At 35.4% G+C, this 22534-nt stretch overlaps 2 protein-coding genes across 3 annotated transcripts; one reads left to right on the top strand and one right to left on the bottom strand.

Moving 5' to 3' along the window:
* Positions 1 to 4513: 4513 nt before the first annotated feature.
* On the top strand, positions 4514 to 9168 carry LOC145619203 (F-box/FBD/LRR-repeat protein At1g13780-like). 2 transcript variants are annotated; one of them, XM_081673843.1, is made up of 5 exons: positions 4514 to 4747; positions 6868 to 7038; positions 7250 to 8090; positions 8231 to 8383; positions 8618 to 9168. In XM_081673843.1, the coding sequence occupies exons 2-3, from the start codon at positions 6967 to 6969 to the stop codon at positions 8066 to 8068; spliced, it is 891 nt and encodes a 296-aa protein (XP_081529969.1). In that variant the 5' UTR covers positions 4514 to 4747; positions 6868 to 6966; the 3' UTR covers positions 8069 to 8090; positions 8231 to 8383; positions 8618 to 9168. The 2 variants fall into 2 exon arrangements, with proteins under 2 accessions (XP_081529969.1, XP_081529970.1); XM_081673844.1 differs by lacking the exon at positions 4514 to 4747 and having other exon boundaries at positions 6184 to 7038.
* Positions 9169 to 9357: 189 nt separating this feature from the next.
* On the bottom strand, positions 9358 to 13502 carry LOC145619592 (uncharacterized). The gene is made up of 3 exons (XM_081674305.1): positions 12376 to 13502; positions 10853 to 11523; positions 9358 to 10651 (listed from the first exon to the last, which is right to left on the bottom strand). The coding sequence occupies exons 1-3, from the start codon at positions 13500 to 13502 to the stop codon at positions 9633 to 9635; spliced, it is 2817 nt and encodes a 938-aa protein (XP_081530431.1). The 3' UTR covers positions 9358 to 9632.
* Between the last annotated feature and the right edge of the window lie 9032 nt (positions 13503 to 22534).

Consider the following 22534-nt stretch of genomic DNA (forward strand, 5'->3'; position numbering starts at 1 on the left):
GCCAAGAACTACTTCATTGTTACAGTCATCATATAGGGTAATTCATGTTAATCTGACTATTGAGTAGAAGCAACAGAAGGAGAAATAATTCAAATTAAAGTCAGCTAATCCACAAATATGTCTATTACCCACTAAGCTAAACCCAAAACAAATGTCAATTAATAAAGCTTACTTTAATTGAGGCAGATTAATTAATACTTACTCCAGAATTAAAATCGCAACATAACACGACAAAATCACAATGATTAAATTAATCCAAGAATAACATCTCAACCAAAACTAAACACAAAATTGAATATTGATGAAATTGTAAGCAAAAACAATCAATGAAAAGGCCAAAAAGAAAGATTACCTCTTGGTTGCACTTGAAGAACAACTCGTGCAAAATATGGAGAAGGAGATGAGAGTGGAAAAGATGGGAGAAGAAGAGTGAAGAGAGAGATTGAATGAGATTCTTCAAAACTAAAATGAAAGGTGATGTGAATCAAGAGGCTAACTCTTTTGAAGGGCCCAAGACACTTTTAGAAGGTCCAAATAGCTTCGTTATAGGCTGCCCAAACAATGAAGTAAACAAGGAAAGGTCCACTAGATCAATAGAGAAAGAAGAAAGCTTGATCGCCAAGGAAGGAGGTGTGCAACAGTTCGATTCTGACGAGGTTGACGAAGGCCACGCGCCGAGAAGGGGCCCACACGCCACCTTCCCGCCGTTCCACCACCACACGCGCCGCCCCTTGCCTCACGCTGTAACACCCTAGAAATTCCTTTCCTTTAAAATACACTTTCCCCTCTTGAAAATACGTTTTAGGAATATCTAAGACATTACCGCCACCGTGAAAACGACTAAGGCAACAATCAAAGATACACAGCGGAAGACTTGAAAGTCAAAACTAAGTAATGACACAATTTAAAAACCGAACTAACGAAAGTAAAGTTGAAAATCAACAAAACCAAGTTAAATAAAATCCACTACAACTTGGAACCACCTAGGGCCCTTATTCAAAAACCAATCAATCAAATAATAGTGTTAGTCCAACAAATAATAAAACAAAACATCCAAAGCATAATTATTACACATCCCAGTGGAAACTAGCATAATTCTCTCTTCACTCATGCCCCATCATGAACATGCCTCAATACCTGAAAAGAGTATCTCTACTTGCCCCCACTACTCTCCATTAAAATGGATCATCGTAGGGCCAAGATAAAGACATAGCCAGACACAAACAACACACACAATCAGCAAAGCTGAGTACACAAGCGTATTTAAACACACTAACATGCAACTCCTAGCATCACACATACTTACCTCATTGCACCTGTTTACAAGCACACACAATAAACAACAAGACTCTTTAACCGGACACTAAATAATTCATTTAGCGTTGATTACGCATCGAACGGGTTTCCAACTAAACCTACCTCAATAAATTGAGGTTCACTGACACGGGAGCTAACCGTGCCAGCATCACTATGCCACACATTGGTGGCGGAATTCCAGCGCATAATAATAAAAGGGAATATACAGCGTCCTGTACTCCATTAGAAGTTATGGTTAAATATAAAACCCCATAACTCCCCCCATTGTTCATACTCAAGGTACATACGTTCCAAGAGTTTTGGTGCGTAATCTCTTTCACTTTACGTTATTTACAGATTATTAAACTTGGTGATGACTCCCAAAGCATAATAATTCAATCAACAATAATTATTCAATCAAACAAACATACCAATTTAATTCTTGAATAATTAGTGACCACATATAATTTAATGTTGAACCCTTTTAAAACTACCTCAGTGTCAAAGACACCTTAAACGCATAAAGCGCCAATAATCCTATCCCTCGGTGTTACAAACACCTTAAGTGCACAAAGGCACCAACATACTATTTATTCCTTGTGTACATAGACACTTATATAGCTCCTTCCTCATGCTTAATGCATCAATAAAAATTACATGGACTATAATAAAATTCCTTTTCAATATTCTAAACATAATTAAACAATTAGTTTAATTAAACATGCTCTCTATCATGCCATAAATAAATATGTAGTCCATATACTCATGCCAAAATATAATTTCCAATCCATAAATTCTCACAAATAATTCATGCTTCACAATTCAATCACCAACACCAATAATTCACAATTTAATACATAAACCTTAGCATGATACTACTTGTAATTGATTGAAACCAAACCTAGCTTGATTCTACATCATCAAAATATGCTAAGTACGCGAACGTACCTCAATTAAGCCCATAAAGTGGCCGAAAATACTACAACAATTCCCGAATCAAGTCTCCTACAATAAGGGACAATAATACTAAATTAATTACTCTTGTATACACAATTTCCATCAACTTAAAATTACTTTAGACTACTTAAAATAATATGAAAATTATTTAAAAACCCCTAATTAAACTCCTTTTTAATAGGTAATCACACCCTTTTATTAAAATCACAATTATACTACTTTAAATAAAATTCCAGCATTTTAAACTAATCAAAAACCACTTTAAAACTTCATCAAAATATATTTTCATACTTAAATTATCCATAGAAAAATTAAATTATCTCTTACCCTTTAAACTCAAGGATAAAAATTAAAAAAAACTTCGTTAAAAATCAAAAACTGCCCGAAAATCATACTTAGAGGCTGAATTTGGCCACGAGAGGGTGGTGCTCGGTAGTGAGTCTTTCTTAAAATGTTGTTTCCACATGGAAAACACTACTTTTTTGTCAAAATCGGATGAGTTTAGAACCTAGTCGGGATTAAAACGGGATTAAATATTAACGAACGACAATCTAAAAATTAAAACACGAATTTATGTGTTCAAAATAATCTGAAATTAAGTCAAACTAATTAGTAGTTATGTTCACCAAAATTTCCAAAATATCATTACTATAAAAGCCCTAAATCAATTGTTCATAAAAACCCTAAAAATCAAGTCTTTAATAGTTTTAAAACCCTAACTTATAATTTTATGAAATCTGAAAATAAAACACTTTGTTATTTAAAATTTACAATCTTTAATCATCAAAACACAATTGTAGAACATACTAATCATGTTTAAACAATTAAAATCAAAACCCCAAAGTATATATATTATAGGAATAATTATTAAAACAAAATAAAAGAGGAGAGAGGGAAGGGGAGAACCACCGTGGGTGGTGGCCGGCCAACTGGGCGGCGGCAGACCGGCGGTGGGGTTGACGGCAGCAGTGGCAGCCGGTGGTTGGGAGTTGTAGCAACTTGGAGTTCATGAAATCCCACGTGAAAGAACAAGCAAAAGAAAGGGGAAAAAAAATAAGAAAAGAAAGAAGAGAAAAGGAAAAAGGAAAAAGAATAAGAAAAGAGAAATAAGAGGAGAAATAATTACCTTGACCAATTGACTTTTTGTGTGGGAAAATTTTGGGGATTGAAAGAGTATTTATAGAGTAGAGTAGGTTAGGGTAAGTTTTGGGCCCCATGAAATAGTAATGTGATGAAAGAATTATTAGCCCAATTATGAAATAGGATAGATGGACTTAAAAATACGGGGTATTACACACGCGCCGGCTCAGGTTGTAGCTGGCTTCAAGGTGGTTCCGGGAAGGTGGCGTGTGGGCCCCATCTCGGCGCATGGCCTTCGTCAACCTCGTCGGAATCGAACTGTTGCACACCTCCTTCCTTGGCGATCAAGCTTTCTTCTTTCTCTATTGATTTAGTGGACCTTTCCTTGTTTATTTCATTGTTTGGGCAGCCTATAACGAAGCTATTTGGACCTTCTAAAAGTGTCTTGGGCCCTTCAAAAGAGTTAGCCTCTTGATTCACATCAAAAGGTTTATTTACATTTATAGTATTTTTTTTTACTACGTATTTTTTATTTAAAGGCAGGGGTAATAACATCATTGCACTATTCATTTGAACAGAGCGCTTTTTTTTTTTGACCCATTGAACAGAGCTTATAGATACTACTGTTTATTTGAACTACTGGAATTGCTGGAACTATAAACATTTACTTTTTTTTTTATTTTTTTTATTTTTTTTTATTATTTTTTAGCATTTATTACTTCGTATTGAATAATAATAACATAACAGGGCTGAACGATTTCCCATAATATTGTTAAAATAAAAATCAACTCCCATCATACATTGATTTAAAAATAAATTCCCTACATAGTATCCACATAGGATCGTTTTTTTTTGCTTTTGGTTCAACTTAAAACTGCTAATGGTAATAGCGATTGTAGTTTAAAAGTGCTGTTAACATTAGCGGCTTTAAAAAAGAGACCGCCTCTGACAATAACAGTGGTCTCTTTTCGTCCTTATTAATTCACAAGGTTTAGTCTGCAGAAAAATAATTTCAAAGAGACCGCCTTTTAATAAGACAGGTCCCTTTGCGTCCTTATTAGTTCTTAGCCCACAGCAAGAAAAGAGAGCGCTGACAGTTACACTGACAAATTCAAAGAGACCACCTTTCTCTCTCTCTTTTAATTTTCTACGCACCCCCCAAGGCCCCCACCCAAATACATTCAACCCTATCTCCCCTTCCAGGCTTCCACCACCATTATCGACTATGGAGTATTCCTCTCTCAACACCAAATCATCCGCCCTTTAATTTACGCCCACTGAACAAAACAACCAATCAACTTAATCACTGTTGTAAATTTAATTATTGTATCAAATCATCATCATTATATTGTATTCATACAATTATCTTGGTTTATATTCATATTTTCCGAGGATTTTTCTACCTCCAATAAAGGTAATTTCTTTCCTTTCCTTTTCATCTAACCTTCAATTTTACACCCTTTTGGTTTGATTCATATATCATCCTTTTTTTTTTTTTTTTTTTTTTATAATAATTTGGGCGTTGATTTGTTGGTGTAATGACAATTCGAATTCTGTTGTTGTTTTTGATGATTGGTGATCTTCCTAAGTTCCTAATTGTTGCATTTTAATAACAACATTACTAGCTTAGAATTTGAAGTTGATTGATTGTGCCGAATTCTGCGATTAAGTTGTATACTTGTATCTTTGTTTAGATTAGTGAAGTGACAATTTTGAGGTGACTGGAATCATTTTTAGGTTTTATGTAATTAGGGGGGTTGTTATTCGCTTACTATGATAATTTCTGATTTACGTACTGGAATGTTGCTTGTATTATAAGGAAAGGTTTGAGCTTTATTGTTTGTTGATGATTGTAGGATCTTCCTAAATTCGTAAGTGTTGCAATCTGGTGAAAAAGTTACTTGTAATTTAAGGATGAGTTTCATACCTAAATTCTTCAATAGAAAACTGTATTAAGCAAGAACAAGAGAGTGGCTTTGGTTTTCCTATTGTCATATGCTTGCGGCTTGATTGTTTTTTTAGAATTAATTGACTAATTAATTTTTTGAGACAGAATTACTTGTAGAACTAATGGCTATATTATATTCCCTTTTGTCATGCCCTTTTTTACATATGCAAAATTGTGCCTATACTCATGTTCCAAACCCCTCAAATATTTCTAAGAGAAGTTATGGCATTTACCTCTTAAATATGAAGAGATGGTACCAGAGCATATTGAAGGCTAATTTCCTCACTTTGTCACGGTCTTTCGGATTTTCATACTTTGATGAGCTTAAACACTGAAAAAAGTTTTCTTGGTTTGTAAAGATATGCTTCAATTAGGAGTTATGTTGTAGCTTTCCTTTGTTTTTGTTCTCATTGTTAATACTTAGTAATGTATAGATGAATGAATGTTGAATTACTGATTATATTGTCAAGGTGTCATATTAAGTTTACACGTAGTGTGACGAACTTGTTTTGTGAAAGTAAAAATAAATAAAAAAATCAGTAAGTTGAAGTTTTGTCCAACTCATAGGACCTACAAAGTATAAGTTTTCATAGGACCTACAAAGTAGAAGTTTCATAGGACCTACAAAGTAGAAGTTTTCATAGGATCTAACAACATAGAAGCGTCACCTATCTCATAGGATCTAACAAAGTTTTGCCTATTTTATGGGATCTACTGAAGTAGGAGTTTTGCCTATCTCATGGTTTCTAGGTCGCCTGGTTTTTTTGACAAACAGAGACATTTTTGTTTATGTTTAATGAATGAAGGATAGCTTTAACATAGTGGATAGCATGATGCATTGTAATCTCTCTTAACTTGAAATACATGTAAGTCTAGGTATCCACGCCCATTTTAGTTTGGATTATTCTACTTGGATAGTTATGCTTACATTGTTTAGCATGAGATAATTCTGTAAGGGAACAATGAAGTTTGTACTTGAATCTACATGCAAGCTCCGTTTGTTTGAAAGAGAATATCATTCATGGAAAATCATCAACCATGGTTTACTATGTTCAAGGAGAGAATTGGTTTTCTTTTGTTTGTTCCCTTGCAAGAAAAGTTACGGAGAAAGAAGGAAATGGAAATGGGAATGAAGAAAATGGATGGGAGGAAAGAAGAAGAGAAGCAAAGAGTATAAAGGAAAATGTAGCATTCCTCCCTCGAGAAATGAATTGTTTTCAACCCTCAGAAAGCTATTTTTCACCTTTGGAAAAATTATCTCTAACAATCAAACAAAGGAAAATTACTTTCTAGGAAATGTAAGTTATCAAAAAAAAAAATTAAAAAAAAAAAAAAAGATCCTGGAAGGTCTACCTTAGCCCTTGGAAGTTTATTACTTAGTATAACTGTATAAGTATTGTCATTTTGCATTGTCCATTGGAGTCAAATGCAAGATAAGTAACACCGCTGTTTAATTGTTCCCTCCGGTCCGTTCCCGGGTTGGGTTAGGGGAACATCCGAGCGATTGCCTTCGCGGCGCAGCAGTTCTTCCATACCAACTTAGCTGCCCGGAAAGCGAATTTTTTAGTCGGCTCTGCTTTTCGAAGGTTGTAAACATATTTGTTCGTTCTTCATAGGCCAAGTGTGGTCGCCCCTCCTGCCCTGTGTCAGGGACGGGCTTGCTTATTTCATAGGTGCTCTCAAGAATGGCTTGTGTAGATCCTTCGAACATGACTTGCAATGCCAACATGAAGAAAATCTTACCTTTGGAAGACATGGTAAGTTTTGTTTATAGTCATTACAGACATCCATGTATATAAATTGAGGGTTTGTCGATTAGCATGCAGATTGATGGCAAATTTGTTATGCGTTAAATGCTATACTTGTTTGGTAGCCAGATAGATGAATCTTTGTTAACTTGGTGATTTAGTCATTTCTGATATCTGTCAGGCCATAGTTGAATAACACATTTCTTATACTGTATTTTAGGACAATTTGGAAGGCGTGGATCGAATCAGTGAGTTGCCAGAAGATATCATGCTGACCATACTTTTTCGACTAGAGATGAAAGAGGCAGCCAAAACTAGTATCCTGTCAAAAAGATGGAGGTACATTTGGACCAACTGGACTGATTTTGACTTTGACTGTTTAGAGATATTCCCAGAATGTAAGTATAATGATGTTCCAAAGCGGATTGAAGCAGTTAAATATATTAATTGGGTTAATCAGGTAATAAGGCTGCATAGAGGCCAGTCTATCAATAAGTTTAGGGTCCAATTTGGCTTTTATGAAAGGCCGGTGCATCATATTGACAGATGGGTTAAACTTGCTTTGGCAAAGAAAGTGACGAACCTGGAGCTGGAGAACCTGAATTTGCCATTGTATGACTGTCCATGTGATACTTACACTCTGAAGCCTTCATTGTTTGAAAGCGGCATCAGTTTTCTTACTTGCTTGCGTTTGATTGGTGTTGATGTTAGTGGAGAGTTGCTTGAATTTTTTTTGACAGAATGCCACCATTTAGAACAGCTTGTTGTAGACGGCTCTGACACACTTGTGAGCTCGAAGGTTGCGTCTTTCAAATTGAAACAATTGTCAATACGCTATTGTGATTCATTGAATAAACTTGAAATTGATGCTGTGAATCTTAGTTATTTGGATTATGTTGGCAAGCCGATTATTGAGTTCAAAAGTTTGCCATTATCACTTGCTGAAGCAGCTTTTGATGGAGAATGTTGTCGTGCCACAACTCCAATATGTCAGCAAATTGCTTTTTTTGCCATGCAACTATCCAAATTTTTCTGTTAGCTTCATGATATATTTACTACCGGTTAGTGCAAGGATGCTACAGTTTTATTTTTACAGAAAATTATTTGTTTTTTTTTTTTTTTTTTTTTTTTGTTCTTTTCTTTTTGGGTTGGTAATTATGTGAATTCAAGCTCCTAACCCTTGACTATATTCATGACACAGGGTGTCATTTGTAATATTCCTGCTAAAAGTCTTCCATGCTTCAGCAACTTGAAATTTTTGGTGCTGACTTATTGGCTTGATTCGATAGTTGACCTTCCTAGTATCATAAGATTATTAGGGGCATGCCCGGTGTTGTGTGAATTCAAGCTGCAGGTAAATTAGTTTAACCTTCAAATTTTAGAATTTTAAGTGCTTTACTTTACTGCTACTGTGCATTGTTCCATTTCATTTACAATTCCAAAACCAATAATTCTTTTACCAAACTCTTTCCATAGCCTAGTTTCCGTTGCTAGATCTGTGCTTGGACATGAAATTTGTTATTATAATGGATTAATGGTTAAAATACCTAATTTTTTCTTAATGGGTTTGATGTTCATCATGTTGCAGGTTTGTCGGAATAGTGCATGTATGCCGGAGGAGGCTCGAGTGTTGCAGGGATTGGAGCCCTTATCATTGATGAACCCGCGAGAGGGCAATAATCGCAACAGTTATATTTATGATCATAGTTTGGAAGAGGACAAGATAGAATACAAAGCTTTACCATGTCTGAGGGTGTTCCAACTTGTTGGGTTTGTTGGAGGTGACGATGATTTGAATTTGATACTAACCATATTTGATATGGCCGTCCAACTCCATAGCTTCATATGTCACCCTTTAAAGCCCTTAGTCGGGGTTATTACAGAGGATACGGCTCATGAATCTAGAAGCCGTGCAACAAAGCTTCAAAGTTTTATTCCACCCAAAGTGAACTATGTTATCACCAACACTTATAATGCTGTGGATTTGATGTTAAACCTTTGTGTTCTTGTAAACTTTTAAGTGTGTTATTAATTACTAGGGTTTCAACCCGTGCGGTGCACGGGTTTTGTCTGTATTTCAAGTTCGATATGAGAGATATTGATTTTAATTATAAATAAAATGATATGTACATATTTCAATGTGGCCTATTACAAACAAGATTTTGGTCCTGCTTTTTATGCATTGTATGAAAATTCAACATATGTTTGTTACATAAACACTTTTCCTCATTTCCTCACTTACATCAACCTCATTTTTATTTAATCACCAAAAATAATTCTATAAGGCGGTATAAGGTAACTAAAATAATTACAAATGGAGATGACAAAGTTCAATAATATATATCTCTTTGTTTTAATGTAGTAAAGGAAGCCACTTTGGCTTTGATTACAAATGTACAAAGCAATGAAACAAATTTTGAAATGGTCTTTGTGAATAATCTTTTCAATAGTGTTTACATGGTTTACCTGCTAGCAGTCAAAATCAAGTGTTGATCCCACCTTTAAGCTAAGGTTGGACATAGCTTTTGATACATCCTACAAAAGAAACCAAAAAAAAAAAAAAAAAAAAAAAAGAATATAAATTGAGCAGCCAAATTCAGTTTTCAGAACTTGGCACACTGGTTAGGCAGTCCTGTAACATGATGCACAGTCACAACTTCCAGTGCAGTGCAGTTGAGCACATCCATTCTCAGCTTCGCGCCAGCTGACTTCAAGCCCTTAAGAGACACGGCCTGGTTGAAGAGGTTAAGCGAGGGCAATTTTGAAGCTGAAGGCAACTTACCATTAGGCAAATAGTTTCGAAAATCATCTGCCAAGAGGGGCACCTCAAAGTCAGTCTTATCATGCTTGACAACATTGTCTTTAGCACTAATGTGAGCTCCGGGTTCCATATGATTGGTTGAAAAGCTAGCTTGGTTCGGAAAGTTTGGATACAGACTCACATAGCCTCGTAAATACATCATGTCAATGAGGAACTTCTTCCATGAGGCTTGCCATCCATTGGTTCTAGACTTGGGAATTTGGACCGGGTTTTTCTTAGGATCCTCAGTAAAGCGCATGTTCATGTACACGTAAAATTCTCTCCAGTGCTTAGGGAAGAAAACAGCACCCCAACTGCAGGGGAGCTGGTGTAGGTAAGGGGTGTTTGGATGAATGCGTTGGAAGAATTCTGTTGCATTCCATTTAGGTCTTTCTTTCACAACTTCAACAATTCGAGGAGTGTAAAGAGAGATTGAAGAGAGCTCGGGGAATGATATTTGAGGGTCATAGTGGTAGGCTAAGAGAGCATACTTGATCCATAGATAGTAATAAGGAGATACTTCAATATCATCTTCAAGCAATAGACCGAAGTCATCATCTGAAGACGGATACCAACTCTCACTAACAGCGCGAATTAGTCCTCCTTGAATGATTCTCCTCTTTAAAGTCTTTGTTCCATGAGGCCACTCGAATGTGCTCAATAGCTTTATTGTTGCCTCGTCTACTCTGCTATCTACATTGAAGGAAATTGGAATGTCGTCGCCCAAGTAAAATGCATTAGTGAGAGACTTGAGAAGCCTCATGAGAGAACGCACACGGTTTTGGGTGATAATGTTGATGGAGATTCTCATCTTGTTCCAATCTGTATAAAGTGTATGTTTGGTCAGAAGATGTTTCATTAATTCAGAACTTTGACAAGTGCTAAATGTTTTAAGACACAATTGAAATGAAAAGCTCTACACAAGTCTAAGCTAGCCTTAAACGCGACACATTTCTATCATTTTAGCCTGATTTACATTATACAAGAGGTAGGACTTGAAAAAAGAGAAAGGAGAGTACTTACTTGGTAAAGCAGTAGATCTTAAATCTGCCATCCAAAGGACCTTAGGCACGGATACTCTAGGTAGAAGAACAAACGTAGAGCCATTTTTATTGGTCTCGGTTGCCATTGTCAATGCCTTTCTCACATCAGAATCAATATCATTAACAGCAATAACCACACTCGGGTTGTGAATTTTAATGAGCCCTTTCATGCTGGCATACACACTTTGCACTATAGGCACTTCAGAGTTAGATACACCTGAAAGTGCCCCAACTCCGAGATCAAATATTTTAAACCTTCTCTCTTTACAAACCGATTTTGGCCAGTTCAAAGCGGTTGCAGCATCTTCACAAGGACAGTACTGGCCCCCTGATACCACAATGTAGGCCTTCTTACCAAAAGTGGACCTAAATTTCTCAAGAAGAGGAGCAAGGGCCTTCACTTCATTGATGGAGTGAGCATAAAACAGTGCATCAATCTTTTGAGGATGCATTGCTGCCCATTGAGTCACATAACCACTCGAAAGGGCCCTCCACCACTGATCATCTCTTACTTGAACAACATCTTTGAATATAACAGTAGTTTCAGACACATAAGCAAGCCGATGTTCACTATCTCCCCATGTTTCCTTGTCTTTCGGATCAACTGGAAGCACAAATGAGCCAGCATTTCGGTATTTTTGAAGTTGATAGCTGCATGCCATCAACACAATGACATTAGACCATTTGACACAACTAAGTAGAGAAGGAAACAGAGAGAGTTGACAGCACGAAAAGAATGTAATTTTTTTTTCTCATTACATCTGTGTGAAATACTATGTTACATGTGGATTATGTAATAGTGAATATTCAAAATGAAAGGTGTATAAGTATATTAAAGGATAAGTAGTATGGTTCACAATATCAAAACAACACAATTGGTAGATCAAGACATGGACTAAAAATGGGCAGATCAATTAGAAGGCTGCATGAATGAAAGGCGTATTGGATGAATAGATGCAGAAATAAAGTGTTTCAGGGAAAACTACGTTTAAGGTGATACATAAAGTAAAATTGTATCGAATGTTAACAACAAAATACGCAAGAAAAAAAGGTGAAACAAGTAATGAAGGCAGCTTCTCACTGTAGGTTATGAATTACAACTTTAATCTAGTGCAAGATTTGTAGGCTATGCATTGAAACATAGCTTAAATGCTCCAGCATACATTAGTGTTCATCGACTGCAATAAAAATTACATAGTACTCCGTATAAACATAATTCAATATCAAGTACAATAAAACTAGAAGCATCTCATATTAAATCAATAAACCAATAAACTAAGTTGCATCAAAAACATATTAAGCACAAAAGTAGATCAGGAAAAGATCCCATGTAGAAAGCAAAGCAGGTTTCTTAAATATTAATATAGCAAATTCCTTAATTGCAGTAAAAACATACTAAGCATGAGAGATGAATCAGGACTTCAGGAGGATATCCTATTCACTAAAAAAGTAAAAAATAATGCTAAGCAAAGCAAATTGCATTTAAATTAAACATTGGCTTACCTTAGGTGCAGATCTTCACCAGTCATAAAGGTCATGGGATTCTCAATGAAAAGAGTCTTGACAAGCTCTGCAGATAAAAACCACGAGCTCGAGAGAAAATCCACCTGCACCACCTTTTCAACAAGGATATCATAAGCAGGATCAGGTAGATAGAGTCCTGCCTCCTTCGAACGAAACTTTCTGTAGCTAGGAAAGGTGAAATCCTTCTGTCTGAAAGGTAAAATCCTCCCTATGCTACCTAGAACAGAATTCTTGTACTTCTCTGTACCTGCAACATGGGACAGTATCTGAAGCATCTTCTTTCCCGGTATCATGTCATCATCAACGATATATACAAGATCTGCTTCTGTCTGCAGAGCCATCTGAAACCTTCCATAGTACTTAAAATCATAATTTGAACCCACAAAACTAATCCTGCTATCATTGTAACTCTGCACGATTCTTCGCAGTGACAGCTCATTCGGACTTCCAAAGGCAAGAACCCAAACATGATGAAAAGGGAGAGTTTGGTGCAGCAAAGAATCTAGCTGAGCACAAAGAGTTTTTCTTTTGAAATGGTTTAAAATAACTGTAACTTTTGGTTTATTAGACCCCTTCAAATCCCACTTTGATGGCATTGCCATTAGTTGCCTAAGAGTCTCAATGCCAAAATTCTTGCTTTGAAACTGCAACACCTCATTATAAAGCTCAGTCTTCAACTTGATCATTTGAACATCATTGGACTTCTTCTGCATAAAATCGATCTTTTCGTGCTCACAGACCTCAGTCGGAACAATTGTTTGCATTGCTTGCATATCCGTTGCAACCAAATTAGATACTTCTTGGTAGTGGCTCACAATGTTGGGTTGAATAATATAGTCCTTCCATTGCTTTGCAAATTGTGTAGCCCACGTGAAGTCCGGTTTAGTCCTTAGATCAACTGAAGGGCTCATGTAATACAGAAGAAACGTAGCATATATTGCAAACGCGAATTGTACACAAGTGAGTGTTGTTACCAGCCTAGTGGAGCTACTCTTATGCCCTTTTAGCTTCCCCTTTCCTCCTACATAATCATTTAACACTCCTTCCAGATAATCGCCACTTTTGGCATTTGTACTCGCGTTCTTGTAATTGTTGTAAATACCCATTTATCAGATTTGTTCAAAGAACTACTATACACCTGCTAGCCAAAAACAAAAATAAATTAACATTGATCACATTCAAGATCTATCAAACCATGTTTTCATTGCTATTCTATTAAAAGGAAAGAATAATACGTATACACAATATTCTTATTCTAGCAGCTCATAATAATGAAAAAGAGGGCGAAAAAGGTCCAAAGAGAGCACAAATTGCAAGTATATGTCTGATGTAAATTTTCAAGCATTAACCAGGAAGTGAATATAAAAAGAAAGAATGTCCTAGAGATGAACTTGATGTTTGATGAAGTAAACTGTTTTCGTCTGTTTTTTTTTTTTTTTACACAATGTTTAGGAGAATTTAGGTGCGAAAAATTTGAAGCAATGGTGCAAGATGTACATATAAAGCTCCATCATGTAAAATTGACCACTATTAGGAATAGAAGGAATGAAAAATAAATTGACCTTAAAGGCTTAAACAGAGAATGCAACACTTTATCTAATAAATTATACTACCTCCGTTTCATAAAATCTGCAACAAACTAGGATTCACAATCTACGTATTTTCATTGTTTCGGAACATGCATTTAACAATAGGTACATACTAATTCTTAACAATTAAAAACACAAGAATAGATCATCCTTCATAGTTCATACCTTACTGTCAGCTGTACTGATATCGTTATGCTGTAGATATCGCTGTTACTCTTGTTACAGCTGCAACGTAGTCATTTACAAAGCAGACGGATCAGCAACACCAGAACAAGCCTTGAGTACGTGAAGGATCCAACCAAGTTTGATCTCGCGTTGCAGCAAGAAAGAAAGAATGGTTACTGATAACACGAAAAGGAGTTAGTTAACAAAAAAGGTATGTATCAGGGGTGTGATTTTTTCATTCGAATTACAACAGAAAGTGTGCAAACAAGTTTATATATAACAGTATAAATTGCTTCTACAAGCAATATGAAGCATACATGAGAAATGCATCCTAGATCACATGGGCCTAAACACCACAAATTCATGTCTAATGATTAAACAAAACTATTTTTTGTATGAAAAAAACTATGCTTTAAATTCACATCATCTCATCCATTATCCCACTCAATCTAACTAAAATAAAGCCAGTTTTGTTGCCTTAAAACTGGGCTAATCCTGCGATTTTCGCATAGACTCTAGTTTTATTATTAATTGTCTTCCTTACAGTTCCAGTTTATTACATCTAGTTAAATTTTTTATTACTGCATTAACTAATAGCACACAGAATACTTGTTTTTTTGCTTATCCTTTGTAACAAAAAAAATGCTTCGTTTTTTTAAAAAAATAAAAATAAAAAAAGTGTAGCCAATCTGTTTCTAGTGCAAAAATAACGCGTATTTTTCCAATGGATTAAGCAAGCTTCATGCAGCAAAAAATGGACTGTCATATCTATAAGGATCAAAAGCACCACTCTCCCCCACCAGCTACAGCCCCCCGTAATAAACCACAACCGCCCCATCGGCTACAAAATCACTCCTACGTTCCAAATAATATGTCACAAATAATATGTCACGTAATTATATTTTTTTTAATGTAAAATTAATTCATTAATAAAACGTCATATTATATATACAAAAGAAATTGTATCAAACAATATATACATTTAATTTGCCTAATATCATAGACAATTTTTCAATAATAGTAAGATACCAAATTAAAATATATTAGATAAATTATTCCACATTAAAGACTTACAATGTACGAAATAAAAAGAGAAAGACGGGGAAAACAAATGTTACTAGTCTTACTATTAACAAATTTAGACTATCGAGCCTATTATTATTATTGCAAGGACGGAGGGAGTAAAAAAGAAAAACAAAATTGAAATTCGAACCACAAAATTAATCCTAATAAAAATCTTCCAAAATCAAATATGTCAAACCTCTAATTCCCAAGACCAAGATCTATGTGATCATGTCGATAAAATACAAAGAATAAAACCAATAATTAAGCAAATTAAAAATAAACCAACAGTAGACAAGTCAAAGTAGTATAGTACCTTAGAAATTAAGAAAAAATTAAATAAATGAATTAATCAAACTACGTTGGAACACGAGGATTTGGGTTTCCTTGTTCTTCACTAAAGGAAGCCAAAGAATAACCTCAAACTTACACCACCAAAATCAAAGTATGACTATTATTAACTTACAAATTAGGAAGCGTAATTTTGCAAAAATTGTATGAAAAAGGAAGATTGATTCAAAATTATATATACATGTACAATATTAAGGGCGGTATAGTTGACTTTTCTTTTTGTTTTGGAAATTTTAAAGTTATAAATTATGAAAAAAATTATTGTTAATGGTATTTTACCCAACTAAAATTTGGTCAACCATGAATGTGCAAGAAACCCATGAACCCAAATTACTTAAATTGCTTTAATTTTATTTTATAATTTTAGGAGTTAGAAAATTAACAAATGGGGTTTGGTTGCTTGTGAAAAAAAATAACGAATTTTCTTGAAAAAAGTGCACATTTTTCAGGGGAAATGGCATTATATATGCATTTTACAAAACGAATATGGTATGAACTAAAATGAGTTTTGTGAATTGAAATGGATTTTTTTTTTGTTATTAAATGGATTTTATTGTAAGGTCTAAATAACGTGTGGAAACAATAACATTCATAGTGGAATGGTACTGAGATTTAATGGATTTTCTTAGGATTGTTTTACTTCATATCAATTCTTAAACGGAATTATCCTAATTAGGCAATATTGGTCCTACAATTGTATTGTACATATTATATACTTAAGCTTGGTCCTACAAATGTACAATAGCATGCAACTAAACTTTGCAAAAGATTATCCCACCCAAAGTGACACAAAGATCAACCCGATAAAATTGAGTTTCGAACACAAAATTATGACTCGAAATTTGATATTATGAATAAGTTTGTAAAACTTGATGTAATATATTACAGAATGCATTGTATGAAAAAGTGAGAGGGTACAGCCGAAATCATTTTGGTTGGAAAAAGTGTTAGGGCTTGTTCACATTTACTTAATTTCAGTTCAGTTCAGCTCCAATCAGTTCAGTTCAGTTCAGTTCAGTTCCAATCAGTTCAGTTCAGTTCAGTTCAGCTCTTAATTTCCCTCTCACATAAAATATTCATTTCAGCTCAATTCAATTCAGTTCAGTTCACTTCCAATCAGTTCAGTTCACTTCCAATCAGCTCCAATCAGTTCAGTTCAGCTCAGTTTAGTAAATATGAACAGGCCCTTAGTTACACAAACAACATCTAAATTTAAGCAAAATACATAAAAAAAAGTTATTGTATAAGCAAGTATTTTCATCAAGTTCAAGAAAGAATAATGTAACATATTTCGTATAATAAAATTGTACTTATTTTTGTTTAGCTAATGTTCGATTGGACCTAATACATAATTTTAATTTGCACCTTAACAATTTCATCACCTTATCAAATTTAGCTTCTATCTTCTTAATACGGAGTATCAGATAACTAATCCATTTCAACTCTTTTTCAGGTATCGTCTCCAGACATAGCAAGAACATTGCATATGCATATACGTGTTGGTTTAAAGTAGTTGGAACAACAAAAACAAACAATGGATCTAGGCGTGTACGAAACACTCAAGAGCGTGTCCGTGCTAAGTGCTAAGTCTTTGATTATAAATATATATAAGCCACTTAGCCCACAGGTTCAAAACACCACTTAGCCCATTTCATAACTCATATCCAATTGTTTACAATATAAACAATACATAACCTTCTTATTCTTTCCATGTGGGATAACCTCCCACACATAACATAATTATTGGAAATATTCCAACAATACGTTGATATACCTTTGGTTAGAACACAATCAAAGACTATTGGCATCCACATCATCCAATAGCTCAATATTTATCTACAAGCTGAATATTTGAAGCCTAATAAGACCTTCTATGTGCCTAAAATACGACCATGACTGTACTTTGTACCTACCCAACTGGCCAACACCCAATTAAGTTAATGTATATGAAACCAATTCATCTGTCAAATTAGTTTTTTAAGTACTCATTTTAATTTTACTTACAAGTGGAGTGCAACCTAATAATTCGTAGTAGTAGATTATCTTGCGGCATTTCACATTGACTGCTAACTAATAAATTATAATAGTGTGATCTCTTTGTATCGTGCTTTCATTTAAGAATTGAAATACTTCCTGCCTTAAAATAATTGGAATTCAATTTTTAGGGTCCAATTAGGGTAGTTTTCCCGTTTGTTTGTTGAATAGTAGAAATAGAAGTATCATTCGGATGATCGGATCGGGTTTGATGAGGTCGGGTTGGGTCAGGTTTAGTTAAAGTTTAAAGTTAAGTTATGTTAAATTATTATGTCCACGTGAGTCCAAATTTGAATCGGATATTTTTCGGGTCGATTTCGGGTCCGGTCGGGTGTGGTTTTGACTTTAAGTCAGGTTGGTCCAATTTGGGCATTCGCGTTGGCTTGAATTGGAATAATACTTGAAGTTAAGTCATTTTCGGGTAAGACTTGGGACCTGTTCATATTTACTTAATTTCAGTTTAGTTCAGTTCAGTTCAGCTCCAATCAGTTCAGTTCAGTTCAGCTAAGTTCAGTTCAGTTCGGGTCGATTTCGGGTCAGGTCGGGTGTGGTTTTGACTTTAAGTCAGGTTGGTCCAATTTGGGTATTCGCGTTGGCTTGAATTGGAATAATACTTGAAGTTGAGTCATTTTCGGGTAAGACTTGGGACCTGTTCATATTTACTTAATTTCAGTTTAGTTCAGTTCAGTTCAGCTCCAATCAGTTCAGTTCAGTTCAGCTAAGTTCAGTTCAGCTCCAATCAGTTCAGTTCAGTTCAGTTCAGCTCTTAATTTTCCTCTCTCATAAAATATTCATTTCAGCTTAATTCAGTTCAGTTCAGCTCCAATCAGTTCAGTTCAGTTCAGTTCAGTTCAGTTCAGCTCCAATCAGTTCAGTTCAGCTCAATTCAGTAAATATGAACAGGCAGCCCTTGTTTAGGTTTATTGCAAATTCCGATCAAATTAAATTGAGTTAGGTCATACATGGGAACATGGTTTTCTTATGAAGTAAACTAGGTTAGGTCCCGTGCCGCGCACGGTTATTTTAATTACTCCATATTTTCTTTAGATAAATTAATAATTTATGTAATAAAAATTAAAATTTGCTTAGTATGTGCTATTGGAAACGCTCAATTAAAGAGGCAAGTAATGATCTTGTACAATAATAAGATATATAAAAGGTTTATTATCCCTCTAAATTATGTTTTATGAAAAAAAAATAATAATAAAAAAAATAAAAATCATAATCTTAATTAACTTATACTCTACATAAATAGTCATACGAAATTAGTTGATGTAGAAGGATTGATTCATTACATTACTATTCGGTTACTAAAATGAAGAGAAAATAAAAATAGTACTATTTTAAACTTTTAAAAAAGAAACAATTTGAATAATAAGAGTGCAGTCCATTTAAGTAAATGGATTATATTTTTGATAAATTTCTCCATTCATATAGTACAATGATTTCTAAAAAATAAAAATAAAAATACATGGAAATTTTTTAAAATGTTTATTGATATTTAATTAAGATTATATTCATACAAAATATTCCACCAAAATTACATCCTCTAAAAAAATATTATTTACTTCCTTATTATTCTATTGTTAATTGTGTGTCTGTATAGGAAATTAAAGGTAAAAATCATTGATAATTTATATGGTTGACAAATACGAACCTTTTTTGAATAACTTCTAATTCTAATTTATTTTTTAGAAAAAATAAAATACTAAGGATACACCAGAAAATGACATGTGTCATTGCTGGTGTGTCTTTTAGTATATAGTTATTGATTGATTGATTGATTGATTGATAGGATATTTTGTTAAAACTACATAAAAAAACAGAGCCTTTGTACATTATTACCCCTAAAAAAAAGTTGTTAATTACTACTCTAAAATTGATTAATTCAAGTTATTGCTACCCTTTTTCCAAATAAGGCGGTTTAAGCTCTTAATGATATCATTATTCGGTTAATTTGTAATTAATTACTTTTAAACCTTAATTTACTAATCAAACCCTAGAACCATCTCATCACCACCATTGCACCACCACCAACCACCCTCCACCCACAACCGAACCTACCTCCTCTGACTACCTGCCCTAAAACCACCATCCGCCCACCCTTAAACCACCTCCGTCCCTTTCACGAACATCCCCCCCCACCACCCCGCTCGGCGGCCTTGACCCCCTTTTCCTTGCTGGAAAACCTTGCTCGGCTTTCCCTAATCCGCCTCCACCCTCTTTCCCCCCTAATCACCACCTTAAAGCCATAAAATTGAAACCCTAGGGTTTTAGTTTTTGGACTTTAGGGTGGTGATTAAGGGGGAATTGAAGGGGGTGGAGGAGGCTTAGAGAGGGCCCAGTAGGGTTCTACGCGCGAGGGGGGGTTAGGGCCACCGGTGGGTGGGGAAGGGGGATTTTTCGAGGGTGTGAGGGATGGTTGGTGGTTTAGAGGTGGTGCAATGGGTGATTTAAAGGTGGGGCGAATGCCCGGGCGGGGGGTATAATGCTTATCAGCTCGCCGGCAAGGGGATGATGAGGTAAGGGGGCTGCCGGAGATGGTGGAGATGGGATAAGGGGGCCGCCGAGGGTGGTGTAGTGGTGGTTTAGAGGTGGTGTAGGGTTTATTTAATTAATCATGGCTTAAAAACAAATAATTACAATTTTGCTAGATAATGATGTCATTAAGAGCTTAAATCACCTAATTAGGGGCTAATTAGGGAAAAGGGTAGCAACCACTTGAATTAGTCAGTTTTAAGGGTAGTAATTAACAACTTTTTTTTAGGGGTAGTAATTTACAAAGCCTCTATTTTTGAGGTAGTAATTAACAAAATTTCCAAGTAAATATATGTCGAAACTTGCTTTATGACTTAAGGTCTTTGTCTCTAGCAACGGAGACTTGCGCCTAAGAGGCTGAAAGAGACTTTTCGTGCTAACCTCCATTTATTTGGAATTGGACAAAAACCATTATTAAGTAGCTAGATTGAGATGATAATAAAAATCGGTATGAAAGTGGGTACAATTAGAGTGGCTATAAGCATGACTTTTATGGGTAATGGACGGATATAGATATCAATTCAAAGGTCATACTAGTCAAGGTAGTAGATTTAAAATATAACCCCCATATTTGTCTAACCCACCTGCATCATATCCATTCTCCCACAGAAGGATGGTATTTGGGCAAACAGGTACAAGTATCATATCCCCCAAATGGGTATAAATCTAAGTTAACACCCGCTTCATCACCACCCAAATTGATATATATCTTCTATCCACCAATACTTGCCCATACCCGCAAACATCATTGTAATAATAAATTCAATTTCAGGATCTAAAACTACTTCACTAGCTATACCCAGCTTGTGGTTTTGTTCAATTGGAAAGCTGACTGGTTTGGATCCTAACAAGCCAACTTCAGAAATGATATCAAGGGTATACTTCCTTTGGCAAAGGAAGAGGCTTGGCCTACAGAACTACGAGCAACCTCGATGCCTAAAAAATATTTCAAAGAGCCAAGATCATTCATATGGAAGTAGTCAATAAGATATGATTTGAATGCCCTTCAAGAGTTCAATTCGCGGAATCATTCCCGGCCCAAAAATTATCAAATCACCAACATAAACAAGTGCATTAATCTATATGGTGCCACTGATTGAGTACGTGATTTAAGAGTAACCGGAGTGTGATTACAAGAAACCGTACTTTTACAAAGCGGACACAAGTTTAGCAAACCAACATCTTGGTGCTTGTTTCAGGTCATACAAAAAATTTTAGAGGTGACATACCTTATTTGGATGAGAGGATTTGTAACCCAGAGTACACTTCCTCATCGAGATCACCATGGAGAAAGGCATTATGAACATCCATCTCATGTACGTAGCTCCCATTTTTTAGAAGCTGTTATTAAAAGAAAAGCTCGAACAATGACCATTTTAGCCACAGGGGCAAACGTTTCGGTGTAGTCAATGCCCTCCTGCTAATGATTTCTAAAGATTACTAATCTCGACTTTAGACGTTCAATAGTCCTATCAGAATTAGATTTAATTTTATATACCCACTGACTACTAAGAGCTCGTTTTTTAGGCAAAAGATCTTCTATTGTCCACATGCCATTATTTGCTAATGCCTCTATTTCATTTTTCATTGATTTTCTCCAACCTTCATCTCTCATTGCTTCTTTAAAAGACCGGGGCTCCTTATTAATAGCTGCAACAAACTTTCGGTGATGAATAGAAAAACTGTCACAATGAATATAGTGCATGTGCTATAGGATACGGAGTACCTAAGGGACGCTTTGGAGACGATGTAATAGGAAATGATGAGATGGACTTTGAGCAAGAATAGTATATGTATCACATAATCCTGTAACTTGACTGAGGGTATTTTCTCCCTCATTCCACGACCCAATAATTATGTAGCATTATAATTATTGGCTGCTCAAGAGAAACAATTTGCTCACAATGTGATGTGGAAGGAGATGCAAGCTGCTCACTAGCTGTTGTAGTAGAAGAGGATGGCGTGGCAGTGTGGTTCACATTCCCCTGTGTCCAGCAGCCATTCGTTGTGGGGTGCATGCAGAGCCCACTGCCAAGTCATGGGTATGCTGCTCTACAACCTACTACTCTCCTACAGGTTCAGCCTCCCCCGCGGGCTGAGTAGTGGTGTGTGAAACATCACTTACTCCCACCCTACATTGTTGCTATTACCCTTGACCATTTCACGAACAAGTCGAGTTTCATCATTTTTAGCAATATACTCCACAAAATCATAGTCAACATCATTCAAATGCAGAATCTTTTCCGGAACTATATTTGAAGAAGCCCGATCAAGAAATGAAAACACATCCTCAATAAATTTCACATCAAGATCAAAGAGATTCTACCCTTTCATACCAAATGGATACCCCAAGAAAATGCATTTACGACTTCTACTTGCAAACTTATCCCCCTTTGCTT

The sequence above is a fragment of the Chenopodium album genome, chromosome 27, assembly GCF_948465745.1.
Source record: "Chenopodium album chromosome 27, dcCheAlbu1.1, whole genome shotgun sequence".
NCBI classification, from domain to species: domain Eukaryota; kingdom Viridiplantae; phylum Streptophyta; class Magnoliopsida; order Caryophyllales; family Amaranthaceae; genus Chenopodium; species Chenopodium album.

What these genes read in the sequence shown, in the direction of transcription:
- LOC145619203 (XM_081673843.1), top strand. Translation starts at nt 6,967, where the DNA reads ATGGCTTGTGTAGATCCTTCGAACATGACTTGCAATGCCAACATGAAG. An exon ending in TCTTACCTTTGGAAGACATG is followed by an intron (nt 7,039 to 7,249) that starts GTAAGTTTTGTT and finishes ACTGTATTTTAG; the next exon opens with GACAATTTGGAAGGCGTGGA.
- LOC145619592 (XM_081674305.1), bottom strand. Translation starts at nt 13,502, where the DNA reads ATGGGTATTTACAACAATTACAAGAACGCGAGTACAAATGCCAAAAGT. An exon ending in GGTGAAGATCTGCACCTAAG is followed by an intron (nt 11,524 to 12,375) that starts GTAAGCCAATGT and finishes GATGGCATGCAG; the next exon opens with CTATCAACTTCAAAAATACC. An exon ending in AAGATCTACTGCTTTACCAA is followed by an intron (nt 10,652 to 10,852) that starts GTAAGTACTCTC and finishes CACTTTATACAG; the next exon opens with ATTGGAACAAGATGAGAATC.